Source organism: Lissotriton helveticus, chromosome 3_1 (assembly GCF_964261635.1).
Source record: "Lissotriton helveticus chromosome 3_1, aLisHel1.1, whole genome shotgun sequence".
Classification (NCBI taxonomy): Eukaryota; Metazoa; Chordata; class Amphibia; order Caudata; family Salamandridae; genus Lissotriton; species Lissotriton helveticus.
Genome location: NC_136061.1, coordinates 858,056,689 through 858,083,778, shown reverse-complemented (window position 1 = coordinate 858,083,778; position 27,090 = coordinate 858,056,689). Strand labels below are relative to the sequence as shown.

Genomic DNA, 27,090 nt, shown 5'->3' with positions numbered 1-27,090 from the left:
CAGGGAAAGTGAAAGCAGATACTGGAAGAAAGATCTGTGCTCAAGATTTACAAAAGCTAATGTTGCATTCAAAATTCCGTACTTGGCTAAAGAATGTGGTTGATTTCCTCAAAGAAGTGAGGGGAGCACCCATGTGCGGGAAACGTTTTATTTGGTAAACTCTTTCGGGCATCTGGGTCAGAGAAAAGTAAGAAAGAGAATGTAGAAGTGAAAACTCCGAGGAGCAGCCGGTAGTGTTCTGTTTTAGGAAGAGAGTTCAGAGCAAAAACAGCAGCTACAAGACATGGATTTCTAGTGTTAATTTCTTTGGGCGACTGAACTGAGGATCTCTCAGACGGCGAAACTGATTTACAGTGCAAGAAAATTGAGAATTTATGAGCTAAAGAAGGGTTGAAATGCCTTGAATGAGAGGGATGCAGAGATGGCTTGGGGCAAATGTACAGCTATTTCTAGTATTATTAATACTTTTTTTTGCAATTGGAGCCATGGGGAGATAGCGATTTTAAGTCAAAGCTGTTTCCCGAACTTAAGTCTTTAAATTCCAGGTGTACCATCATACCCACTTTGACCTCGTTTCTGTCTTAAGTGCAGTTAATATTTGATGACTGCAATAATCATATTAAAACATGCCCGGCTGGTTTGGTGTTGTCGGGAGTCTCACAATGTTCCTTTCCGGTATTATCACACCTTGCGGCATTGACCTTGTTGAGGCGGCGATATGTGCACCTTGGGTCTTTTGAGCTGTTTCTACCAATGGTGACAGAGGTGCCTTAATATACCACCAATTTGAGATAAAAATCATAATTTTAGATCCGCCACTACGGCAATGGTTCCGGCACCATTGATAGGTGTAGCTGATGTGCTTGTTATCACCTTTTCTTTTTCAGGGCTTGTCAAACTACTGAATAGCGCAATATCTTTGGGTTATATTCCGGAGCACAAAGAAATATGCGGTTAAATAATTGCCATTTTGCCTCCCATATCTTTATTGTAGGTATACAGAGCACTAGACTTGGTTTTACCAGAGTGCAGCCTTATTTTTTTTGCTTCTCTCCTGAGCGGGTGCATTATTTCTCTCATCTCCCATAGTCTATCTAGCAGCAGGTGGTGTGTCATTGTGCACCCTTCCCTCCTTTGGACCAATGATGGAGCTCGAAGAGTCAATGCAACCTTTGCAAGAACAGTTATGTTAGTGTAAAATTAAATGTTCAGCCTTTCATTCGTCTAATATTAATAGGAGGAATGCTTGTAAGATCTGAATGTTGTTTCTTGGGGCAATTTTATTTGTACAGTATTCTACATAAGTTCAATTTTTTAATTCTAATTTCCAGAGGGACAAGATGCAAGTCAAAATCCAGCAGTTGGTGGATATGGTGAGGAGGAATCCGTATGACTTTGGCTCCACCGAGGTGAAAAGTGAGTAAGGTGGCTTTGTGGCAACCTGTGTTACACGGATAAAACAAGAAGTGACATTCACAGTATATAAAACGGAACTGACTACTAACCATGAAAATGGGGAGAGGATGTGGTGTAATACCCAGAGCTGCCGATTTCGGAGCTAGGGAACCAGGTTCTAGTCTAGTCTTGGGCAGATCACTTAATCTCCCTGTAAATGAATGTGTCCTTAACAAGTGCTGATGAAAAGCCTTGTTTTGACGATTAAGTGTTGATTAAGTGGCGGCGATGAACACCGGAAACCACTGCCTCAAATTAAGCACCATTAAGTGCTCAAGGGCACCTTGTCTACTTGAGTTACTGTATATGCAATTTATTCGTGCTTTAGTTCTCCTCCTTGCCTTGCCTGCATATTATTAATTATTCAACTGTACTTTTCTGCCCTCACTGTGCTGATATCCCTTAGCCATACATTTTGCTTGTACGAGTATTATACTATTCATGTTTCCTACTTTCTATTCGAGATTTCTTCAGCCATATCTACAGTGTTGGTTGTACGAAAAGTCCAAGACTTTCACTTTGGTATGCATAGTGCTGCAGCCTACCTTATTTGATGGACACTGGGTACCTGGTGTTATCCTTCCCCCGATAACTGCCAAACCTTAACATTAGTAAATACTGTGTGTGCTGATATCCCATCATGATAGTCATAGCAAAAATCAGATTGTATGAGAAAATTCTCCTTCAAAGATTTTTCTAGCTTAAGTGATTTGCCTGCGTTGGTGTTATGCAAATGTCTGGTTTTGCTCGTGTACCCCCCATTAACCATATTTTCTCGTGCATTTTTTCTTCTCAAAGACATTTAATGAAAAATTATGTGAAGTAAAAAATCTAAACTTAAATTGGCTCTAGAAAAAGTGTTGTGTGTAATCGTAAAAGGAGATAAACTTGTAATAGCTGCATGGTTATGAATTATGTTTAACTGAATACAAAGTTGGAGTTGGGCCAGCAGAGCATGTCCCTGATCTGACCGCCTGTTGTCATTCTTTACAGTTGCAAAATTGACGGGCAAGATTCGAAACTACAAGGAGCATGTACAGAAACATCCGAAGGTAAATACCTTTTTAAAACTGTTGACTTTGAGAGCCCTGAAAAGACAAGCTTTTTTATTGGGAGATGGTTGAAAGAAGGGTAGTTTTGGATAGTACATCTCTCAGCTATATTGGAAGTTGATATTAACGATGATATTTGCGAACCAAGCTTTCCTCTTATCTATAGTGGCCTGAAGAGCCACAATGTGGACTTTATAGAGCATCGTTTGATATTGGAAGGGTGATGGAGAACCTTACAGGGTAATTTATACCCTGGCTGATGCCCGTACAGGTGGTGGACTGCCCACCAACTATAGTGATCCTCATAGGCTGTCAGGGTTTTCCATGCCTTGAGTGTAGCAGCTTTACCGAAGACACTATATTTTGCTAAGCAGGCACCACACGCTTAGGAAACGTTTTTGATATTTTCCAGAAACAATGTCTCAAAGCAGGAGTTTTTCTTTGATACAAATTGTTAGAAATGGGAATTTTTGGTTGGCTGAGGCTTGCGCCAAAGCCAGGCAAAAACCACCACTCTAGTCAGGGCAAGGAAGTTACCCGCCAAACGAGCAGTCAAGCTTATCTCAGAGGCGATGTGTAATGCGTTTGCGCGCGCACCCAGCAACAACACCCAAGGCCCACCACAAAGGAAACTCCACACAAGGGTGTATATAAAAAAATAGTCTTTGTATTATACCACAAACATTAGTTAATAAACATATACTTTACAAGGTGCCATGGGCACGGGCAGAATGTAGAGGGGATTATTTACATGGGACAGGGCCACCTGGACCGCTGCCAGGAGTGATCACTTTTAGAACTAGCACGTAGAACATATAATAACTGTAGCACCAAAACAGCACATATAGTACACAACCAGTACTCACTGGTAACAGGTAAACACCACCAACGTAATCCTAAAACACCTTGGGTAAATATCACGCAGGGCACCATGACCTTACTAGCATCACTCTTCAAGGGCAAACAACCTCCTAGGCATAAAAACACATATTTAGAGGCATGAGCAAAAGCATTGCATAAATCACATTAGGCAGGAAATCACATCCGCGCAAAACACATGGGGCCAAACATGTACCCCACGCAAGGGCACAACACAAGAACTGACCCCCAGGCCAACTGGCCTCTCTGGGGCTGAAACGCCCTGTGTCCAGAACAGTCAGGGCAGGCTGCGCAGGCAGCAAAAGGAAGATTGCGCAGAAGAACCAGGCCTAAACGTGGCAGCTACCCACTAAGTGCTGGGCAGCTGAATCCTCAATGGGGCCAACGTTGGAGCCTCGTGGCCCTAAACAAACACTGGGGCCTTAGGAGCTGCCGGGGCTCCAGAAACAAAATGGCGCCTTCAGGGAAGTCCCTCTCGGGGGACTCAACATAGACAAATGTCCCCCTGAGCCCCGTGGGCTCTAAATAATAAATGGCCCCTCTGGTGGAGCCCCTCCTCTGGGGACTCGAGACAAGTAACAAAATTGACCCCGGAGCCCTCGTGGGCTCGAAATCACACTGCACCCCTGGAGCCTCGTGGGCTCGGAAGAAAGAATGCCCCCTTCGTTGGAGTCCCTCTCTGGGGGACCCAAAATACAGAAATGCCCCCAAGAGCCACTTGTGGGCTCTAAATAATCAAATGCCCCTTTGGAGCCTCTCGTGGGCTAACTCAAGGTGCCCCCTTCGTCTCACTGCAATCCCGGAGCCCCACTCACCGGTGACTGCGGGGCTCCTCTGGCGTTGCTCCGGTCGGGGTCTTGGCTGGTGCCGGAGAGCTCCCGCTCCTTGGGGCTCTGTTTCTGCACTCCTGCTGCGCTCTCCTGGGCTCTCCCTCGCTCTTGGGAGCCCCAGGGGAGGAAGATATGCCGGCTTCCCTTCTCGACTGCAGGAGCACGGGGTAGGCTCCCGCTGCTTCCTGCTTGTACTGCTTCCGGTCGTCCCGCTTGTCCCGCCCCCGGCCTGCCTGACTTCCTGGAGATGCCGGGCAGCGGCGGTGATTTCTTCTGGCCAAACGAGGGGTGGGCTCCCTCGAATTAAATCAAAGTTCCTGGCGGGGTGAGCACCCGGAACAGAAAGCGCTCCCAAGCGCTAGGGCAAAATAAAGCGCTCTCAAGCGCTAGGGGCCAAATGAAGTGCTTCTCAAGCGCTAGGGGCACAAGAGTCCAGCAACAGGTCCTTCAGGAGGTGGGGGGGGGCAGTGCTGGGCCCAGGTGCCAGCTCACAGGGTGCTCCTAGGCAGGGAGGCAATCCCCAGTGGCGGTCCTCCTGGTGCCCAGTAGCAGCAGCAGCCCCCACCTCTAAAGTAAGATCAGCAAGAGAACAACTTGTAAGGGGACACAGCCCCTTTTTATACATCGAAAAACCTTTGTCTGGGTGCAGGGTGGGAGAGAAACTAGTCGCAGCTGGTTTTGGAGCACTCTTGATGTGCTCAGCCACCCTTCCTATTCACTAGTTAGGCTAGGGTCATCAGTCGCACCACAGGGGGTGGAGCCAGCATTGTGTGGGGAAAGCCCAGCCCTATTCAGGTCCCAGGTGCACCCCTCCCTCACATCAGCATGCTAATCTCTCCACTCACCACCGGGGCAGACCCATCCAGACTCCTGGAGCCAGGCTCACCAGCCAGCTCCAGCCAATCACACGCCAGCACACTCACTGCACACGCACACCCATGTCTAGAAGTGGCACTTCCACACTAGACACATTCACGCCGCACACATCATTGCGCAGCATTCAATCTCACGAGTCCGCACATACCAAACTCGAGCCTGCACTCCCCACACGTCAGGAACTAACATGGTCACATACATTCCCCATGCATTCCTATGGGAGGGCAGGCCAACCTCACTACATGCCAGGTCACCATCAAAAGCAAAAAGTTCAGGGGTGAACCAGCCAAAAAGGCCCGGGTCCAACACAAATATACCCCAAAAATGACCCTGGCGCAAAGGGAGTTTCTCCCTGCACGTGGGGTCTATTGATGCTCATGGTGGTACCGTGAGGGAAATCTAGTGGCCGTCAACACGCCCCAAATAAGTCGGGGTGACTTCCAAATGGGTTGGAGAGTCTGCAGGTTTCTGATGGATACATCTGCCAGTGGACTCCTCACCTTGTGAATATCCCCTGTTCCAGCAGCTTTCGGAATTTTTTTGTAGCTCTTCACGCCGACGAGTACGACGTCACAGAAGCCCGGCTCCGCTCGCGACTCCGCTGACGTCACTGGAGCCATAAGAGAGCCTCGTCAGTGTGATGACACCAGTTCCCTTTTTTCCGCGCCGTCTACGCTAACGGTTTTTCAAGGACTCTCCGTAGTTTCGCTTGATACTTTGTGTTTCTGGCTGTATTCCTGTGCTTCTTCTTGTTTCCTTTCAAGGATGTAGTCGAGGAAGTCCAGGTTCAAGCCCTGCAGGGAGTGCGGGGGACATATGTCCATTACAGATCCGCACAAGGATTGTGTTTGGTGCCTGTCATCGGATCACGAAGTCGAGGGATGTGCCTGCTGCAGGAAAATAAATCCGAAGGCACTAAAGGAGAGAGAAGCGAAGCTCTTCATGGTGAGGTTGAGGAAGGAGAAAAGAGGTAGAAGAAGGTTGAGGTCTCGTTCCAGGTAGAGATCGAGGTCAGGCTCTAAGTCGACGTCGAGGCATGCCTCGAGAGCCAAGAACCACAAGAAGAAGAAGAGAAATTCATCAAGACGCCATTCTGATAAAGAAGCGGCGCCGAAGTCGACCTCTCTATCTCGTCGACGCCGTAAGGACTTTGTGTCTCCTTCTCCCTCAAATCCAGCTTCTCCTGCAAAATCGGCTTCTCCTGCAGCCTCTCCACCTCGATCTCCGACGCAGGTTCCTTCACCGACTTCGGAACATTCTCCGGCTCCAGTAGAAGAGGTTATTGTGCCGGAAGAGCAGGCGACTCCATTGGCTCCACCGTCGGCGCCTGCTGGCCCGAACACGGTAACACCTGCTTCAGAGTCTGTCCCGGGGGCCTATCCTCCTTTCCCTGGCCCGGGTCAAGATCCATCGCATTATCTAAATGCTATGTATTGAGTTTTCCATAGAGCTATGTACCCCTCTGGAGCACCTTCGGGTCCCATGGGTCCATGAGCCTTTAATTTGGTGGTTCCTCAGGCCTATGCCCAGGCCCCTTCATGCCATTTCATCCGGCGGCGCCGTCTTGGAATTTCCTGCCGCCAAGGACATTGACGCCATTTCCATCATCTCCGGCGCCGTCTGCTCGACCTCGTTCGGCGCAGGCTGAGCCGACGGATCCGTGTATGACACCGGCTATAATCCGACGGAGTCGGTCTTGGCTCCATCGATGCCGGTACCTAGAATAAGGTCTAGGAGAGAAGCCCAGAGGGTTATAGAGGAGCAGAGATATCAGTTGGAGGAGATGGAGGAAGGTGAAGTTCAAGACTCAGATGACTATTTTACTGAGTTAAGGGAAGCAAGGGGCCTTGATATTTCTCCAGAGTGGGAACTTTCGCCTGCATCTGATACTCCTTTAAAGGATGTGGTCCCTTATCACACGGTGATCAAAAAGGCCGCAGAGCTTTTGGATCTTCAGCTTCCTACTACTGAGTTTAAATCAAACATTTTAACAGAAGTTCTTCATTCACCTTCTTCTGTAATAGAACCTCTACTGCCATTCAATGAGGCAATCACTGAGCCTGTAATGGAAGTCTGGCGCAAGCAATTTTCGGCTCCGGCAGTTTCTAAAACCATTGCACGGAGATACAGGGTGGCTGCAGGGGATCCTAACTTTTTATCTTCACATCCTTCTCCTGAGAGTTTAGTGGTTCAAGCTGCCTATTCAAAAAGATCTTCAGGGGCCTTTCCATAAGTTCCGTCAGACAGGGAGTCAAAGACACTCGACCAGTCTGCAAAGAAGGTATTTTCTTCGGCAAGCATGGCCCTAAAGTCCACTAATGCCACCTGTCTTTTGGGTAGATATATCAACGCTTTAATGGATTTGGCTAAACAGCTTGCGCCCAAGTTGTCCGAAGAGGATAGAAAGAATTTTAATGAGGTATTACAAGATACTCAAGCGGCTGCACGTCCAGTAATACAAAGTGGCTTAGACACTGCTGACTCTGTCGCCAGAATCATGGGGTCTTCTGTGGCTACTAGAATGAGTGCATGGCTGAAATCATCAGAGTTCTCATCAGATGTTCAGGCTACGCTTTTAGACCTTCCATTTGATGGTTCAGGACTTTTTGGAAAAAAAGCGGATGCTGCTTTAGAGAGATTTAAAGACAGTAAAGCAACAGCCAAATCTCTTGGTCTTCAGGCTCAATCTAGAGGCTCGTCGTTCAGGAGGTACAGAGGATTTGGGAGGTCATCCTTTCGGACCTATAGACAGCCTCAGCAGAAGCAACAGCAGCAGCAAAACACCTTATACAAATCCTACAGGGGCAATAACAGAGGTCGTCCACAAGTCCGTCAGCCCTCCTCCTCCTCCTCCTCCTCCTCCTCTCACCCTCTTGCCACAGCAAAGCAGCCCTAGATCCACCATTCTGGATCATGTTGGTCCTGTGGGGGGTCAGCTTACTCATTTTCTGCAAGATTGGGAATCAGTCACTACAGACCTTTGGGTTCTCAATCTTGTGGAGAATGGGTATGCTCTTCCCTTTCGGGCATTCCCTCCAAATTACCCTTCTTGGCAAGGTGCTTGCTCGGAGGACCATCTTCTTCTCCTGCTGGAAGAAGTCCTAACATTATTGAAAAAAGGTGCGATTGAGGTAGTTCCAGAGCGCTAAAGGGGTCAGGGATGCTACTCCTGGTATTTCCTGATACCCAAGAAAGATGTCAGGTTACGTCCAATCCTGGATCTCAGGATCTTGAACCATTTTCTGAAGCAGGAAAAGTTCAATATGCTCACCCTTGCGCAGGTTCAAGCGCTGCAAAAAGAGGACTGGATGGTGTCGATCGACTTGCAGGACGCGTATTTTCATATCCCAATCCTGAAGTCGCACAGGAAGTATCTCCGTTTCACGGTAGGGTCGCAACATTATCCTTTGCGGTTCTCCCGTTTGGACTTACTATTGCACCTCGAGTCTTCACCAAAGTGATAGCCGTGGTGGCAGCCCATTTCAGGAGATCGGGGATTCCAGTTTTCGCCAATCTGGACGACTGGCTGCTCAAAGCAGAGTCACCAGAGAAGGTGCTTCATCATCTGCAGGTGACAACCCAGCTGTTGTAAATGTAAATTGATACTTGTATAGCGCACTACTCACCCGCAAGGGTCTCAAGGCGCTTGTACGAATACCGCTGTGGAACCCATCCTGGCTTTCCATGTGAGGTGTCCACTCCTGGGCACCCCCAAGGTGGAGGCCAGGCATCCTCAGCGTTGTGGGGGCCGTTGTGGAGATTAAGCAAGCTATTGCCCAGAGTTGCAGAGTGGGACTCCATGATTGGAATAGGCACCGAGGCGAGAATTATCAGGTCCGTGGAATTTTGAGCCCAAGACCCGCCGAGGCAGGGAATTGAACCCTGGTCCCGGGCTAGACCTCTGCATCAGGGTCTGCCACTCTAACCATTGAGCCACACTTGTACAAATTGGCTTTTTCGATAAATGTGCCCAAGTCTCACCTGGTGCCCTCTCAGCGCAACCTGTTCATAGGGGCGGTACTGGACACTACTGTGTGTCGAGCATTCCCACCACCTCAAAGGATTCTCGATATACAGGAAATTATTCCCTTGTTTTACAATGGAACGGTTGTTCCAGTCCTGAAGGTCCTTCGCCTGCTCGGTCTGTTTGCTTCCTGCATTCACGCATGCTGGCACATGAGGGCGCTCCAATGGCGCCTCCGCAGGCAGCGGTATCAGCACAACAGAGATCTCAGTGAGTCTTTGAGGATCTCCAGAGAAGCTGCAGCGGATCTGTCTTGGTGGAGCATGGAGGGCAATCTGTCTCAAGGAAAGCCCTTCCATCGGTGGCCACAGTGATAACGGATGCATCCACTTTAGGGTGGGGTGCTCATCTGGGGGACCTGGAGATCAAGGGTCTTTGGTCTCCAGAGGAAAGGTTGCTTCACATCAACCTTCTAGAGTTGCGGGCAATACGTTTGGTGCTCAAGGCCTTTCTCCCTTCCCTTCTCGGTCAGTCGGTTCAAGTCCTGACTGACAACACTACCGCAATGTGGTATGTCAACAAGCAGGCAGGAGTGGGGTTGCATTGTCTCTGCAGAGAGGCTCTGCGAATCTGGTCCAGGGTCCAGGACCATCAGATTTGCCTGATGCCAAATCATCTGGCCGGAGTTCTGAGCATGCGTGCAGACAGTCTCAGTCGGCAGTTCTCTGCCGACCACGAGTGGAGGCTTCATCCGGAGGTGGTTTGTCACGTCTTTCGGAAGTGGGGAGCTCCTCTGGTGGACCTGTTTGCCACTTACGAGAACGCTCACTGCCCGTCATTCTGCAGTCTCCAGTATCCGATGCAGGGAGCTTTAGGGGACGCGTTTCAGTTGATTTGGGACTCGCAACTCCTTTACGCATTCCCTCCCATACCCCTGATTCCTCGGGTTCTGTGGAAGATTCGCCAAGACCGGGCCCAAGACATATTGATCACTACGGATTGGCCAAGAAGGGTGTGGTACACAGATCTTCTCCACCTCTCCTCATGCCCTCCGCTCCGTCTCCCTCTCAGAGCAGACCTCCTCTCTCAGTCGGAGGGACAGGTTCTACACCCCCAACTCCAGAGCTTACACCTTCATGCATGGAGATTGAACTGGGCAATCTGAATTCTTTTTCTCTTCCGCCTGACGTGGTGGATGTGATTCTTTCGGCCAGGCGGCACTCCACCAAGTCTATTTATTCGTATAGGTGGTCCAAATTTGTCTCATTGACCCCTTATAGGCTTGTTTATCCAACATCCTTCAATTTGCTCTTTCTCTAGCCAAGCGGGGCTCTGCTTTGGCTACTGTGAAGGGCTATTTATCTGCTTTGTCGGCGTTCCATTGCTTGCCGGACCAGCCGTCTTTGTTTAAATCGCCCATTGTGTTCCGTTTCATTAAGGGCCTTATCAACAAATATCCGCCCACTCCATTTATTGTGCCTCAATGGGACTTTAAACTTGTCTTAACCTACTTGATGGGTTCTCCATTCAAGCCCCTACACAATTGTCCCTTAAGACTATTGTCTTTAAAAACTGTATTTCTTGTTGCCATTACCTCTGCAAGGAGGGTAAATGAGCTTCAAGCTCTGACTTCAAAACCCCCATTCTTGACTATTCATGCTGATAGAATGGTTCTCAGGACCAAGGCTCCTTTTCTACCTAAGGTGGTAACTCCCTTCCATCTGGGGCAGTCCATTACCCTTCCTTCCTTCTATCCTCCCTCTCACCCTTCTAAGGAGGAGGAGCGGCTTCACCATTTGGACCCTAAGAGGGAGGGGAGTTTTTACCTCGATAGGACTAAAGACTGTCGGGTGGATGACCAGCTCTTTGTGGGTTTTGCTGGCTGCAGGAAAGGCAGAGAGGTGCAAAGGCGCACACTTTCCAGATGGATTGTCTTGTGCATCAAGATTTGTTACTCTTTGGCTGGTAAGGAACCTCCAGAGGGTTTAAGGGCTCATTCTACCAGGGCGAAGTCTTCTACATCTGCCTTATCTAGAGGTGTTCCTGTTGAGGACATTTGTAGAGCGGCAACTTGGGCCTCCCTCCACACTTTCGCGAAGCATTACTGCTTAGATTCCGAAGTGAGGAGGGACGAACACATTTTGCGCGTTCTGTCCTTTAGGACTTTTTGGTATAGAAGGGTGGACACCCTCCTCCGGGACTGGGGACTGCTGTGGGACTCCATTCACAAGGTGAGGAATCCACTGCCAGATGTATCCATCAGAAGAACAAGTTCCTTACCTTCAGTAACGCTTTTTCTCGTGGATACAGTATCTGCCTGGTGATTCCTTACTGACCCACCCGCCTCCCCGTTTTCCACCCTTGTATACCTACAATGTTGATATTGTTGACTTTTACTTTCATTGGAAGTGTTTTTCTGAATTGTTTTTACACAGTGTATTTAAAATCCTGTGTACTATGTATACTGTAACATATTTGTGTCGGTCCGTCCGACTGCCTCGAAGGCACGGAAAAAAGGGCGGAGCTGAGGTCCTCACGCTGACGAGGCTCTCTTGGGGCTCTCTTATGGCTCCAGTGACGCCAGCGGAGTCGCGAGCAGAGCCGGGCTTCTGTGACGTCATCCTCGTCGGCGTGGAGAGCTACAAAAAATTTCCAAATGCTGCTGGCGCAGTGGATATTCACAAGGTGAGGCATCCACAGGCAGATACTGTATCCACCAGAAAAAGCGTTACCGAAGGTAAGTAACTTGTTCTTTTCTTACTGGGAGGCCCTGCGGGTTTACAGTAGTGACCTGCTGTGCAGAACTCTAGAGGTTGATCTTAGTCAGAAAAGGCTACGTTAACTTGCATTAGGAAATCAGTCACTCAGATTGTGAGTGATGTGCTTTTGTTGAATGCCTTGTTGAATGTAAAAATGTGAAAGCATTAAAAACAAGTATTGGCATAGCCAACAGGTATCGCCTTTGGGACCTTATAAGTGTTTAGCCAGAACTATTGTCTTTGGCAATGTCTTTCAGTTATGTTGTTGAGCAGTGTGGCTGCTGTGCAGCTTGTTGAATAGTAATAATAAAAAAGTGTTATAAGCATCTTTGTTACCTTATATAAAACCAAGAAGACATTATGTACAACCGAACGACCCTATGAAAAAAAAATGAACTTAAAAAATGTCGTTTAGCTTTCTTTGTCCTTCCAATGCCGGCAACTTCTTCCAGCCATTCTAATGCTTGTAATAACTTTTTGTTGTTATTGTTATTGGGGAGGGGGCGGGGGGGGGGGGGGAGAGAGACATTAACAATGGGAGGATAGAGGCTGGGAAATAGTAGCTGCATTTCCACACGAGCAGCGTACAGACACTAAACAGATGCCAGATTCCGATGGTGCACATTAGCAACTGTGTTGACAGTCTAAAATCAGTATAATATAATATATATACAAGCATTGAGGCCAGAGATAGAGAATGAAACACTGAGGTAAGAGTGTGTGTATTTAGGCGGAAGAAATAAACATGTGATAAACATGAGTTCCTGTTACAACATGCGTTATTTCCCGTAGGAGTAACGTCTCCAAGTAGGCACACCTTCATGAGTTCCTCTCATACTTACTCATGAGTTCGTAGAAGAGGAGAGCAATAGAATAGAAAGAATAATATCCACTGGAAAGACAAAGGGTGACAGAGAAAGAGAAATAAGAGCGAATAAGAGCAAGAAATTGTGTGTATGTGCTTGAGAGAGTTAGAGGAAGTGGAAGCGAGAATGAGTGAAACAGAGAGGGGAAAGAGCACGTCAGAATGAGGGTGACCACAGGAGAGTTTAAAAGAAATAGAGGATAAGTGCCTGGGTGATGGTCAGACAGGGTGAGAAAAGGCAGAAGACTAGAGTTGGAGAGAAAAAAAGAGAAAGAGGAGAGGGGAAATGGCGAGAGGAAGAGTGGAAAGAGATAAACAGAGGAGAGGAAGAAGTGAAAGGTGATGCTACGCTCATGCTGAGGGGGAGCTCTGTTGCTGCTGAGGTGGGGCTGTGCTGGTGGTGCTTTGCTGATGCAGAGATGGTGCTGTGCTGATGTTGAGGTGGTGCTATGCTGGTGCTGAGCTGATGCAGAGTTGGTGCTGTACTGATGAGGAGGTGGTGTTGTGCTGATGCTGAGATGGTGATGTGCTGTTGCTGAGATGGTGCTGTGCTGATGAGGAGGTGGTGCTTTGCTGATGCTGAGGTGGTGTGTGTTTGTGCAGAGGTGGCGCTCAGATAGTGCTGCGTGATGCTGAGCTGGTGCTCAGGTTGTGCTGAGTGATGCTGAGCTGGTGCCGAGGTGATGCTGCACTGGTTCTGAGGTGGTGCTGTGCTAATGCTGTAATGGTGCTGTGGCGGAGCTGCGTTGGGGCTGAGGTGGTTCTGTGGTTGTGCATTGATGCTTAGGTGGTGCTGCACTGGTAGTGAGGTAGTTCTGCACTGGGGCTGAGTGATGCTGAGGGGGGCGTGGTAGTGTTCAGGTGCTGCTGAGTGATGCTCCGGTGGTGCTGCTGAAGTGGTGCTGATGGACACTGAGAGGTGTTTCAGTGCTGAGTGATACTGAGGTGGTGCTCAGGTGGTTCTGAGTGATGTTTGGTGGTGCTGTGCTGGTGCTCAGGTGATGCTGGTGCTCAGGTGATGCACTGGTTCCGAGGTGGTGCTGTGCTAAGGCTGTAGTGGTGCTGTGGTGTAGCTGCATTGGTGCTGCACCATTGGTGGTGCACTAATGTGGAGGTGGTGCTGCACTGATGCTGTGGAGATGCTGCGCTGATACTGGGGAGATGTTGCACTGGTGCTGAGGTGGTGCTGTGTTGGTGTGCTGATGCTGGGGTGGTGCTGAACTGTTAATGAGGTAGTGCTGCACTGGTGCAGAGGTGGTGCTGCGCTGGGGGAGAGTGATGCTGAGGGGGTGCCGTGGTGGTTCTCAGGCCTTGCTGATTGATGCTCAGGTGGTGCTGCTGAACTGGTGCTGAGGTACACTGACTGGTGCTGCACTGATGCTGAGGTGGTGCTGCACTGATGCTGAGGTGGTGCAGCACTGATGCTGAGGTGGTGCTGCACTGATGCTGAGGTGGTGCTGCACTGATGCTGAGGTGGTGCAGTACTGATGCTAAGGTGGTGCTGCACTGATTCTGTGGTGGTGCTAATGGTGAGGTGATGCTCAGGTGTTGCTGATCTGGTGCTAAATATTGGTGAGGTGGTGCTCAGGTGGTGCTGAGTAATGATGAGGCAGTGCTCAGACGGTGCTGTGCTGGGGCTCAGGTGGTGGTGAGCGATGCTGAGTTGGAGCTGTGTTGAGATGCAGCTGCGCTGGTGTTGCAGTGACGCTGAGGTGGTGCTCCGCTGGTGCTGCATTTGCTAAGTTGGATCTCAACGGTTGGTGCACTAATGAGGTGGTGCTGTGCTGATGCTGAGATGGGTTTGTGCTGATGCTGTGGTGGTGCTAAGGTAGTGCTGGGGTGCTGCTGAGTGATGGTCAGGTGGTGCTGAGTGATGACTGCTGAAGTGGTACTGCGCTGATGCGGAGTTGGTGCTGAGGTGGTGATTCACTGGTGCTGAGGCAGTGGTGCTAAAGTGGAGCTGTGCTGGTGCTGACTGATTCTTAGATGGTGCTGAGTGATGCTGAGGTGGTACTCGGGTGGGGCTGATCAATGCTGAGTTGTGCGCTGCTGCTGAGGTTGGCCTGTGCTGATACTGAGGTGGGTATGCACTGGTGGTGGTGCACTGATACGGAGGTGGTGCTGCGCTGATGCTGAGGTGGTGCTGCTTCGCTGGTACTGAGGTGCTGCTTCGCTGGTACTGAGGTGCTACTTCGCTGGTACTGAGGTGCTGCTTCGCTGGTACTGAGGTGCTGCTTCGCTGGTACTGAGGTGCTGCTTCGCTGGTACTGAGGTGATGCTGTGCTGGTGCTGAGGTGATGCTGTGCTGGTGCTGAGGTGATGCTGTGCTGGTGCTGAGGTGATGCTGTGCTGGTGCTGAGGTGATGCTGTGCTGGTGCTGAGGTGATGCTGTGCTGGTGCTGAGGTGATGCTATGCTGGTGCTGAGGTGGTGCTGAGCTGATGCAGAGTTGGTGCTGAGCTGATGCAGGGTTGGTGCTGAGCTGATGCAGGGTTGGTGCTGAGCTGATGCAGGGTTGGTGCTGAGCTGATGCAGGGTTGGTGCTGAGCTGATGCAGGGTTGGTGCTGAGCTGATGCAGGGTTGGTGCTGCACTGATGAGGAGATGGTGTGCTGGTGCTGCACTGGTGCTGAGTGATGGAGGTAGTACTGAGCTTGTGCAGTGGTGGGGCTGAGTGATACTGAAGTGATGTGTGATTTGTGGTGCTGAGTTGGTGCTGGTGCTGATGTGATGCTGCATTTGTGCTGAAGTGGTGCTGCGCGAATGCTGAAGTAGTGCTGAGTTGCTGCTTAGGTGGTGTTGCGCTGATACTGTGGTGGAGCTGCATTGGTGCTGCGCTTATGATGGTGCACTGAGGCGGTACTGTGCTGAGGTGTTGATTGATGCTGAGGAGATGAGGTGGTGCTGAGTGGTTTTGTGTTGGTGCGCTGATGCTGAGGTGGTGGTGCTGCGCTGGTACTGAGGTGGTGCAGGGACCGATGCTGAGGTATTGTTGTGTTGGTGCTGATGTGCTGCGGTGGTGCTAAGGTGGTGAAGTGCTGGTGCTGAGTGGTGCTGAGGTGGTGCTCAGTGGAGTTGCACTGGTGCTGAGGTGGTGCTTATACAAGACGTACTTAATATTCTGCTATAAGAGTGATCATTTGACATCCACTGCACAAGTCCATAAAGAGTGGCCTCGAAAGTCACAATTATTGCAATAATAATCGTAATCGTAATCATACGCTCTTGTATAGCGCCTTATCACTGTAAGGTCTCAAGGCGCTTGCTTTGGGAACCCGTCCTGGTCTTTCCCTGCGAGATTACCCCTACTGGGCCGTAGTGGAGATTAAGCAAGCAATTGCCCAGAGTTGCAGAGTGTGAACCCACGATTCGAGTTAGCACCGAGGCGAGAATTATCGAGTCCATGGACATTATGAGCTCAAGACCCTGCTGCGTCGGGAATTGAACCCTGGTCCCGGGTCTGACCTCTGCATCAGGGTCTGCCTCCTCTAAACAGTGAGCCACACTTCTCCACGTACAATACAGGGGCTTGGCCAGAATGGCCATGTGGAGAGTTTATATTCAGAGAAATAACTAATTCTGTTGGTATGAATCTCAAATGAGGGATGGAATGGGCAAAGAAACAGAACCGTTATTTTCAGAAAGATTTTAGAGGTGGTTACTTTGACGCGTATGCAGCAGTAGCCCCTTGAATAAACATCCTTAGTGCATGCAATCACTGAAAACATCTTTCACCTTGTCATCACCACCATACCACTCTAAGACAAACGGGGCCTGCGATTCCCACTTACCAGTGATTAGTGCCATAAACTACGTTCCAAAAAGCTTCATACTGTCACATTTATATCATTTAAAGCTCAGGTTTACAAGCACTGTGTTAAACATGCATTTAAATGCAATAAATGTAAACAAAAATAATTTCTATAGTGATTGTTCATAAATTCTGGGGTGAATCCAGCTCTTTTGGACTCGTGTTGGACACCGATCATCCATATGGTGTAAGATATTAAGAAACTTTGAAAACAGCTGCAAATCACATGTACGATTTACACCACTGGAATGTACACTTGAAATGTTGTTTTGTAGGCTGCATTCAAAAGAAACATTTAGACTGGATATTTGGTAGTTCCATGAGGTTCAGCATTTTATGTAATACCAAGAAAACTCCTCAAAGATGGAACGGCAGTTCTGTATTTACAAAACATGTGGTGTGCGAGGTCCCCAATCAAAAATAGCTGGATCGATGCCATAGAGCTTACTATAATCAAATTGTGCTCTATCCTGTGAACCTTCTAACAAACTCTGAAGACGACAGTTGTCCCTAAATCTAGAGATACCGACTTGAAATGCGTTAAGACAAAGCAACGCTGCTCACCAATAGCAAGAACTTACCAAAAAATCAGCATAACAAAGTTACCTGGACTGGTTGTAAAGCTATGCTTTGAACGTTTTGATGCGAGAGAAGGAACATGGAAATGTAAGAGCGTGAAAACAGCCTGTCGCTTTTGTTCCTACCGCTGAAAGACTTTTGCTCACATTCTCTGTTTGCCCGACGTTTATGACTGAAAGAAAACATGTTTGTCGTGACAGAAGAAAAGTAATGATTCGGGAATGCAAGCTTGCACCAGGAAACATTTACAAAGTTGGTATTACTGTACAAGTATATTGTAACCAAAAGTGCAGTTTTGGGTCTGGTTGCATCAAGTATATTATACAAATAGTGCAATGTTTACAGTCCATGTGTTGGGATGCATTGGTCGCATTCTGCAGATAGTGCAGTATTTCGAGTGTGCCTGCATTTATCACGAGGCATGAACTTTGGAATGGTTACTCACTGTGTGGGTTGGACTACACCAACCTTGATGCACATAGTGCAGTCTTTTCATCATTCTGGTATGCCTGACTACACTTAATACATGGTGATAAGGGTTAGAGGCTCTTGGTATGCAACAAAGCTGCCATTTTCTGTCTTTTATCGGTTAGGAGCTGTTGTCTTCATGATTACAGCATGGAATGTGGCTGTTTACAAATCCTGGAGTCATGCTGTTTGTTCGCGGCGACATTCTGGCTTTGTTGGGGCTGTATGTGTCGAAGAAACAGTACAACAGTCTGTTGCGCAGCAGAGATTACCAGCACAATCACAGTGCAGCACGTAAATACGCATCCTGGAATAATGGACTTTAATGAAAATATAGGCTATTGGATATCTCACTGTAGTGGAATGTAGCTGTTATCCACATAAACAAAATATGCTAACTTTCTTACACCCCTCACACACACTCCAACCCCCCTCCCCCCCCACAATGAGTCTGAAGATGGGTAGCACATCAGCTGTGATTCCACATGGTTAGCGCTTCCTACGAGGCTGTCTGGGATCAAAGAGCATGTGAAGTCACCAGGGCCGGACCGGCCGTAGCAGGAACCGGGCATTTCCCTGGTCGGCCAGTTTTTGTTGCCGTGGGGGCTGCTATTGTCACTGGAAGTCTCTACACAGATTTAGCACAAGGCCGAGGAGTTTAGCCCAACATTGGAAAGTCCACCCACTATGCCCATAGTGGTAGTCCTGAAAATGCAGGCAGTGAATTGGGTGCTAATTCACTTGAACACCCACTCTTTTGCCACAAGATGGTACAGAGGTCAGTGTGTGAGGAATCGCCATATTAGGTCAAGAAATTGCAGTTCAAGTTGGAGTTCATGTACCTTTTAGATTTGCATTGTGGGTTCAAATGTGAATATCTCTAGAACATCATGGGTTAGGAAGGTGCATTCAAGAGTTTGGGTTAGGAAGGTGCATTCAAGAGTTTGGTTTAGGAAGGTTCATTCAAGAGTTCTGGTTTTGGGGCCACCTGCCTCACGTACAACTCAGAAATGTATGAAAACCATGTAAAAAACATTTCTATCCCACTGAAATGTTCAACAAATCCTGTCTAACCAGCCCACATATTTAAATGGCTGACTAATCCTATCTTCAATCTAAAAAGTCCCACAATGTGATATATATTCAACTCACACACACTGTGAATACATAAATATGTGGCTACTCACCTAAAATTACATCAATACCCTACCCAATACCTAAAAACAATTTTCTTAATGCAGGGGACATATGACACCCACATGTTCCAAAATCGGCCTACCTCGGCCGCCATCTTGAACTTACCTTATAAGGGTCAATAAAGAACCATTTTAACCGTTGTTGACAGCATAAAGCCATACCATTCCACCCACATGTGACACTCCTTGCTCCGATCAATATCTTCTGAGATATTAAATTCCTTAAAAACACCTAAAACCTATTAAAAAATAACCAAAAAATTACTTATTACCCCAATCTGCCCTATCCATTCTACCTAAAATATAAAAACATAAAAACGAACCTACTCATACCGGGAACATATGGAACCAAAATGTATCCAGGATGACCCTACCACAGACGTCATCTTTAAACATTCCCTAAGGAAGTAAACAAAATGGACATTGCAACCCTGCTCGGGAGCATAAACCCATTTAATTTCTAACACAAAACCACACCTATAATTATAATAATATTAACAATACTCATCACCAAAAATGGGAGTCTCCTCAATATCCTTTCCTAAAAACCTTAAACGCTCCAAAGGATGAAACAAATAAACTATGTATCAATTAAATGTTCCAATTCTTCTCTACTATTTAGTCCACATCTAAATGTAGTAAACTCCAACATATAAAACTGTTCTCTGATTTTCCTCCTTTTATCCGTGTTCCCTCTTCTTTTCTTACCTACCAATTTCTATAATATAAACCAACAAAACTCACTTTCCCCATGTTGTATCTCAAGGAAGTTTTCCACTAAAGCGGCCTTATTCTTCTTCATTCTGATGACTGATTTACATTTATTCATCCTTATTCAGAACTCTTGACGAGTTTCACTTACATACCCCAGCCCACAGAGGCAAATGATCATATGTATTAATTTTTATTGGACTATTCGTAAAAATCTTGGTTAAAATTGTTACTCGCTGACAAGAAACATTAACGTCCCTAATGCATTGTTCACAAATTTTGCAACCTCCATACATAAGTGCCAATCTTACTCTTTCTCCATGTTGACTTGTGCCTGAGCAAACACAAAGCGATGATGGACGGAACACTGAAACTTATCAGACAACTCCCCCCCCGTCACAGATCTGGGTTGAATCCATCATCGTTCTTTGGCGCACTTTGCCACCCCAGTTCAGACCTAGCTATATGCAAATCGGTTTTGACCCTGTACCTCATTGGAACCGAACTGCCAAGCCAGGTCTTCCCTGGACCAGAAACAAGCATCCATGGACCAGTTTCGGGATAACACCTCTCATCAGCCAGGCTAGTTTGAATCCAGTGGCAAAGTGAGCAAGGCTCCCACGTCTGGGCATATCCTGCCAACTTAGGGTGAACAAAGCAAACGCAGAGATGAACGGAGCACTGAAACTTTTGAGACACTCACCCCTAGTCACAGATCTGGGTTGAAACCATCATAGTTCTTTATCTCACTTCGCCGTCCCAGTTCAGACCCAGCCGTATTCAAATCAGTTTTGACCCTGTGCCTCATGGGAACAGTCCAGACCGAACTGCCAAGCCAGGTCTTCCCTGGAACAACAACAATCATCCTGGGACCAGCTTTGGGGCGAATGGATTTAGGCCCAGTTCTCTGTACTGGGGTGAATGTATGACATTGTTCTGCATTCTGTCCATCAATAGTTCTTTTTGCATTTGTCTCCCCGAGTGGGACGGGTATGCCCAGACGTGGGTCCCGTGCTCTCCATGCTACTGGAGTCAAGCTATCGTGGCTGATGAGGGGTGAAACCCTGAAACCGGTCCTAGGATGCTTGTTTCCAGTCCAAGGAGAACCTCGCCAGGCAGTTCGGGCTAGACCTTTCCCATTTGGCGCAGGGTCAAGACTGATTTGCATATGACTGGGTTCAAACTGGAATGACATGGGGAGCAAAAAAAGATGGATTTAGGCCCAGATCTCTGTCCTGGGGTGAATGTATGACATTGTTCTGCATTCTGTCCATCAATTGTTCTTTTTGGACTTGTGCCTGAGACCTGAGGTTTCTTCTCATAGTCTATGAAAGTGTGGGTTACTGTGCACTGGTTTAGGTCACATTAAGCTCTTTTTTTTTTTTTTTTTTTTTTTTTTTTAATTTGTAGGTATTTTTGAATGGATCTGAAGTTGGGACAGAAACCACAAACCTTCATAAGTTCCTTAAGATATAGGTGAAGGAATGTTTATATATATATATATATATATATATATATATATATATATATATATTATTATATATATATATATATATATATATATTATTATATATATATTATTATAGATTCGAGGGAGAGTATATTTGAAGGATTGTCTTATTGGAGTGTCCCAGTACTTGGACGGTATCTTCTAATGTAAGCCAGGTGACATTGTATTTTGTAGATATGATTTGGTAACCATTTGAGTGGGATAGAAGGTTTTTAAAAATATGTTTTTCTTAGAGTTTATGATGGAAGCTCTCCCTTATCCTATCAAGCAGTAATGAAAAGAGAGACAGTCTCTTTATATTCCCTTCAATGAGGAATTTTTCGAGGAGTTTGAGAGGCCTAATATTGACATGACCTTTGGGTGAATCTGCATTTTATATATATGATTTATTTTTGTTTTGAAGGAGAGTTGCTTTGCTAATTTCTATTGGCACAAAGTTACGATGGATATGTATGTGGTGGTTTTCTCAATCTATATGATTTGTGATGTATTCCTATAGGTACTGTATCGATTCCCCTATTCCTGACCCTGGTTTGGTTAATAATTAACTAGCAGTCATCCAACGGTGCAAAAACCGTTATCTGATTAAACCACACCACGGCACAGAAGCGCGTTATCTGATTAGGTCATAACGCATGCCATCTAATTAGACAAGCGATATTCCTCCAGCCCCTGATAAGGCATACGGAGTTCTCAAAACAAATCAAACCTACAGCGACCTGGGAAATTCCCATAGCCATTGTTTTGATTTCACCGAGAACTTCAGCAAAGAATGTGCGAACGAGCCCGTTCATATGACATCCTTATTGACGTATATATATGTCCATCCTTACGTCAATCTCGGCACCTTTCAGGTATAAATATTACCGACATTGCCTTAAGCAAACACATGCGGTGGTGACGAGATTGGAGCAGCGAGACGTGCTGAGGAGCCCAGCAGAGAGCGAAGCCCACAGACGCTGCCCCGCCTTCCTGACGCGCTGAGAACGAGACGCTGCCTTTCTCCTGCCGAGAAATCCAGCTCCGGCGCTTCCAAGCAGCCCTCGCAGGCAGCTGGAATATCAAGACCTGGGATAAGAGATACCAGCCCTCCATCATTCTAGATCTCAGGTACAGAACTGAATAACCCCTTGCAGAGAATTCTCGAATCAGTCCCTTGGCAAAACAAACTTAACTTAAACTGCTACTTATCTACTCCCGCCGACGTATTAGGCTTAGGTCAGGTACACTGGGGTAGGCGTGGTTAGAAGCACCAGTTGAGTATGATTAGTCAAATGTATATATGTATGTATCTATTTTATCCATTTTAAAGTATCATATGGCTCAGAAACCATATCAATGCTTTTACAGTATTATTTTATAATTCTGTCTCTACTGTATGCACTTTACTTAACTACAAGTATTGCAATGATAGCGATTCATTTCTCTTGTATGAGAAAAGAGACTGATCAATAAATAACATCTTTTATTGAACCACGCCCATCTCTTATTTCTCTACAAACTGGTGAAACTAAGAATGCACGGACTGACTGAGTAAAATAAGTTGTCTATTGTTTTCACACGACTCTAGAGATACACTCTTGATTAGGGGAGAGCAAAGTTGTCATGTTCTATGGTTGTCAGAAACTAAATCCCTTCTTGTCTATCCAGGGAGGTTAAAATCCTCCTTGCCTATTCGAGAAAGTTTCTAGTGAACTCTGTGCTAGCTGGCAAACACAAAACTTTAAGTCTAATATCGTCGGTAGAAGACCTAGTTAACCTCTGCCCTAGGTCTATACTATTGAAGATATTATTCCAATGCGCAGAGCCTATTGGTATAATAGGAACTGCACTACATGGCGCCCAACGTGGGGCTAGGCGATAAAACTAACGCAAGACATTAGAGTAACTCAGTCGTGCTTTTTCACACAGACCCCTTTTTTCCCATAATACTCCAAAGACGTCTGGAGTGGGTAAAAGGTCATATCCGCCAAACCTCGCAGGAGGAGACTCCTATGTATGGTTCTTGGTTTATTCAACGTTGAAGGATACACTGTTCCAAAATATTGTGCATCTAATCTTTGTTTCCATAGAAACCTGATCTGCAAACAAACAGAATAACCTTCTTGACAATAGTATGTCAGAAACTGAAGAAGAAAGGGAGACAGTTAGACTAGCAGCTGAACTCCTAGAAGCAGACAATACTCTGCTGGAAAATGACCCAAATGCAATACTCATCCCGGTCAACATAAGGAAATCTATAACCTTAAAACTTATAGAAAATGGACTGACACCAAGAGGTGGTACAGTCATATTCGTAATTGAGGCACACGAATATCGGCAGACAGAGGTATTCTATTCATGGATAAACTTTCCAGCAGCAAACGCTGTAACAAAGGACTTCCACTATTACAAAATAGAGGAACCTCCTAGTGAGTACACTCCTTTCGAGGAAGTGGAAATACCACTCAAATTCCAAGAGCACCTGCTCTTGTTTCATGGCGCCCTAAAACATAATAATCACATCACCAGGCTCGGTCCACTAGGTAGACCAGGAGCAACGTGGCCGGTCCTAGCCGGATATACACCACATCCAGACATTGAAGAAATGCCTGCACCAGAGCTTTTAGCACAGCTAAAACAATTAATAAAAATACATAGACAATTAGTCCAATATGTAATGCGGAATTCAACAATCCAACCAGCAATTAAAATTCCACAGCTGACCACTCATCAGGGGAACACAAATAAAATTACACCTCAGAACATACAGTCCTGTCTAGGTAAAGTATCCGCAAAACGGGAACAAATTCCTTTCTGGCTAGCACAAAAAATCACTCAAATAGAGGCGGTGTTTCCAGATACCACCCCTGTTGAGAAACATAGGATTCTGACTATCTGTCTCCCAATGGGAATCGCACCACATGTGGAGGACTGTGACACTTGGGGAACAGTCTTTGCTTCCATTTACACAAAAACACATGGTGTACCATCCATGTCAGTAATACCAGATGTGCTAAAACAGATTCAAGATGAATACGGTCCAGAACCCGCTTTAACTCTCGGTATGAAACTACTGAAAGATTTCAAGCAGGTCTCGGCAATATTATTAGCCAACATAAAGGGAGAAGCAGCAAATGTGGCGATTCGCCAAAGGTTAAAAGAGACAAATATAGCAGACCAACCATCTGAAATTGCCAGAATCATAGAAAAATCTTATGAAGAACTAGGAAGAGATAGTTTGGGTGGAATACCAGTGAAACCCCAACTAGTTGAAAGTCCTGAAAAGGTATTTATAAAAAATTATTTATACAATCAAAAAAAGAGCTGGGATGGAAATAAACAATCCAATCCTAAAGAAAAAAGATTCCAGTCCAGAGGAAAGTCTCCTTGGCAGAGAGAAAGATCTCCCGACCAAGGACGCAAGTCTCCCCAACGGGAGCCCTCTGTGAAAAAATACAACCTTAGAAATAGGGATAATATAAAGAAACCTGATAGATATCAAGATATTGATACACGTCCCTCTAAATCTTTTCAGACTTCCTCGCAGAAATCGGAAAGAAGAGGACGATCAGAACAAAGGGAAGAGCACGTCAAGTCCAAAGACAAAGAACCTGCTCATCTGAATAAAAAATTACAATTTCCAAAAAAGAAGGTAGCCAGTATTAAAGTAATCAACAATGCTGAGAATACTGAGGACACAGCTGAAAAACTGAGAATGGGCTCAGACAATGCTAGACAGCGCAGCAGAAGTGAGCATAGCTCGCAACGTCCTTATGAATCATCTGGAGACAGTGGACACGAATGAATACATTCAGGTGGAAACTGCAGATACCAGAGTTAGCAAACCTCATAAAATATATGAAATAACATTGCGTATAGAGGGGGATAAGACTAGAAAAATAAGGGGACTATTTTGGGATAATCTGTCCAAGGGCTATGACATCCTTCTAGCTGAACAAGACTGGCCTCCAGAGTTTGTCAGGGAGTGCCCACATGGCGAAGAAATAATTATGCCTGCCTTCTCAAACCATATTCCAATTCATAAAAAATATACACTTGCAAGAAAGTGGGCAGTAGCTCAAGCCCCTGCCTTATATAAAAATCATGTGGGATGGGATGAGGACTCTCCTCCTCACAAAATCCAGTTAAAATCACAACCTACTGCACAGAGGCAGTACCCGATTAAGCAAGAAGCTAAAAAACAGGTAAAAGAGATCCTAGATCAACTTGAATACCAGGGGGTGATTGAAACTTGCACCTCTCAAATGAACAACCCTTTGTTTCCTGTCTCCAAGCCAGACAATTCATATCGTCTTGTTTTGGACTACAGACACCTTAACTCATGTTGCAAAACATTTGCAGTACAAAACTCGCACAGTGCTGCACTAATGAATAACATAGTGCGCAAAAAATACAAAACAACCTTAGACATTTCTAACGGTTTCTTTTGTCAAAATATAGCACCAGAGAGCAGATATTTGACGGCGTTCTCAATAAATGGCACGCAAAAGAATTTCTGTCGTTTGCCCCAGGGGTTCAAGAACAGCCCAGGGTTATTCTCAGCGAGGGTAACAGAGTTACTACAAACCTATGATGACGAGGCATTATCTTATGTCGACGACATCTATCTAACAGACGATGACTTGGATACTCACTTGAAGAGAGTGAACACCATAATACTTGGGTTCGCAGCAGAGGGTTACAAATTCAACTTTAAAAAGTCAAGAATTGCCCATCTAACAGTCCTGTTTTTAGGATATGAACTATCAAGTGAAGGCAAAAGCCTGGCTGACAATTTCCTAGAGAAATGTGCTGTAATCCAATCCCCCAGAACACTAAAAAACCTACAATCAATTCTAGGCTTCCTGAATTTCGGAAGAACTTATATTATAAATTATGCAGAAAGGTTAAACCCCTTTATGATCTAATAAAACCAGATTTTAAAAGAATCAATTGGACTCAAAAACACACAGAAATTTTGAGATCTTTACAAACAGACATGTTAATTAAAACAAAATTACAAACATGTGACAACACACGCAACCTTGTGATTCGAGTCATCCCAGGAAGATGCGGATTCACATACCTGACCTCTAATGAGGGAGAGAAGGTACCAATAGCATACAAATCGCATTTGTACACAGAAGCTGAAAAAAGGTTCAGCATTAAGGAAAACATTGTTCATGCGGTTCAAACAGCTGTAGGAAAAGAAAAATACCAAGCAGACGGTAGACAGGTTACAGTCAGAACAGCAGAATCAGCTTTTGAGGCATTAACAACACCATGTAATTTACCGACAACTGCACTAAATCCAGAATGGATACAATGGGTAAATTCTGTTGCTACAGACAAAGTAAAATACTATTTTGACCCGGAAATGAAAGAATTAAAATATCTAGAATATGAGAAAGAATACCCTCTGCCAATCGACATTCTGCCTTTACGACAGTACGCCTGTGTAATACATACAGACGGGCATGCTCAACCCTCAGTTTGGGGAGAGCTGGCTTACAAGGCCACATGCGAAATTGTAAAAGAAGTGTGGCGCGGAGGTAAATTAAAACCTCTACTTACAAAAACACACTCAGTGGAAAATAATTCAGAACAACAAACGGAAATAATTTCATTAAAAATGGCGCTAGATAATGCCGATCGCGAATTCCCGACACTTATTGTGTGCGATTCGTATTACTGCGTCAAAACATACAATAACGATTTGAAGAAATGGATTCAAAACGGTTACAAAGATGACACAGGTGCAACAATAAAGCAAAAAGTGCTTTGGGAACAAGTAGTTCTTTTACAGAAAGAACTACCAAAAACTCACGTGATACATTCACTGAGTCATCAGCGAGATGGCGTTCACGTTGCAGGGAATTCATTGGCTGAGACAGCCACAGCGGGAGCAACTAAACCGTCTTCCGTAGCTACAAAGAAGCGTGCAGTAAAATACATTGACGGTGAAACTGTGCTGGCGGTGAAAACGTCATCAAAAGGCGACTGTTCAGCACTACCGATCAATTATCCACTCAATTATACATACATAATCGATGCAAACTCAGTCCCTTTTGCTCGAATCCCTGGAGTGGGGGATAGAGTGATTCCAAACACGGACAGGAGAGGCTTGTTAATAGCAGACGCACATATGGGTGAGG

General features: G+C 46.1%; 1 protein-coding gene across 1 annotated transcript in view; it reads left to right on the top strand.

Moving 5' to 3' along the window:
* The window catches only part of MRPS15 (mitochondrial ribosomal protein S15), a 177,206-nt gene that overhangs the window by 111,315 nt on the left and 38,801 nt on the right, over positions 1–27,090 (top strand). Inside the window, exons 5-6 of the mRNA XM_078681206.1 lie at positions 1,332–1,416; positions 2,449–2,507. Coding sequence (XP_078537332.1) covers positions 1,332–1,416; positions 2,449–2,507 — 144 coding nt within the window. The remainder of the gene's footprint in view (positions 1–1,331; positions 1,417–2,448; positions 2,508–27,090) is intronic.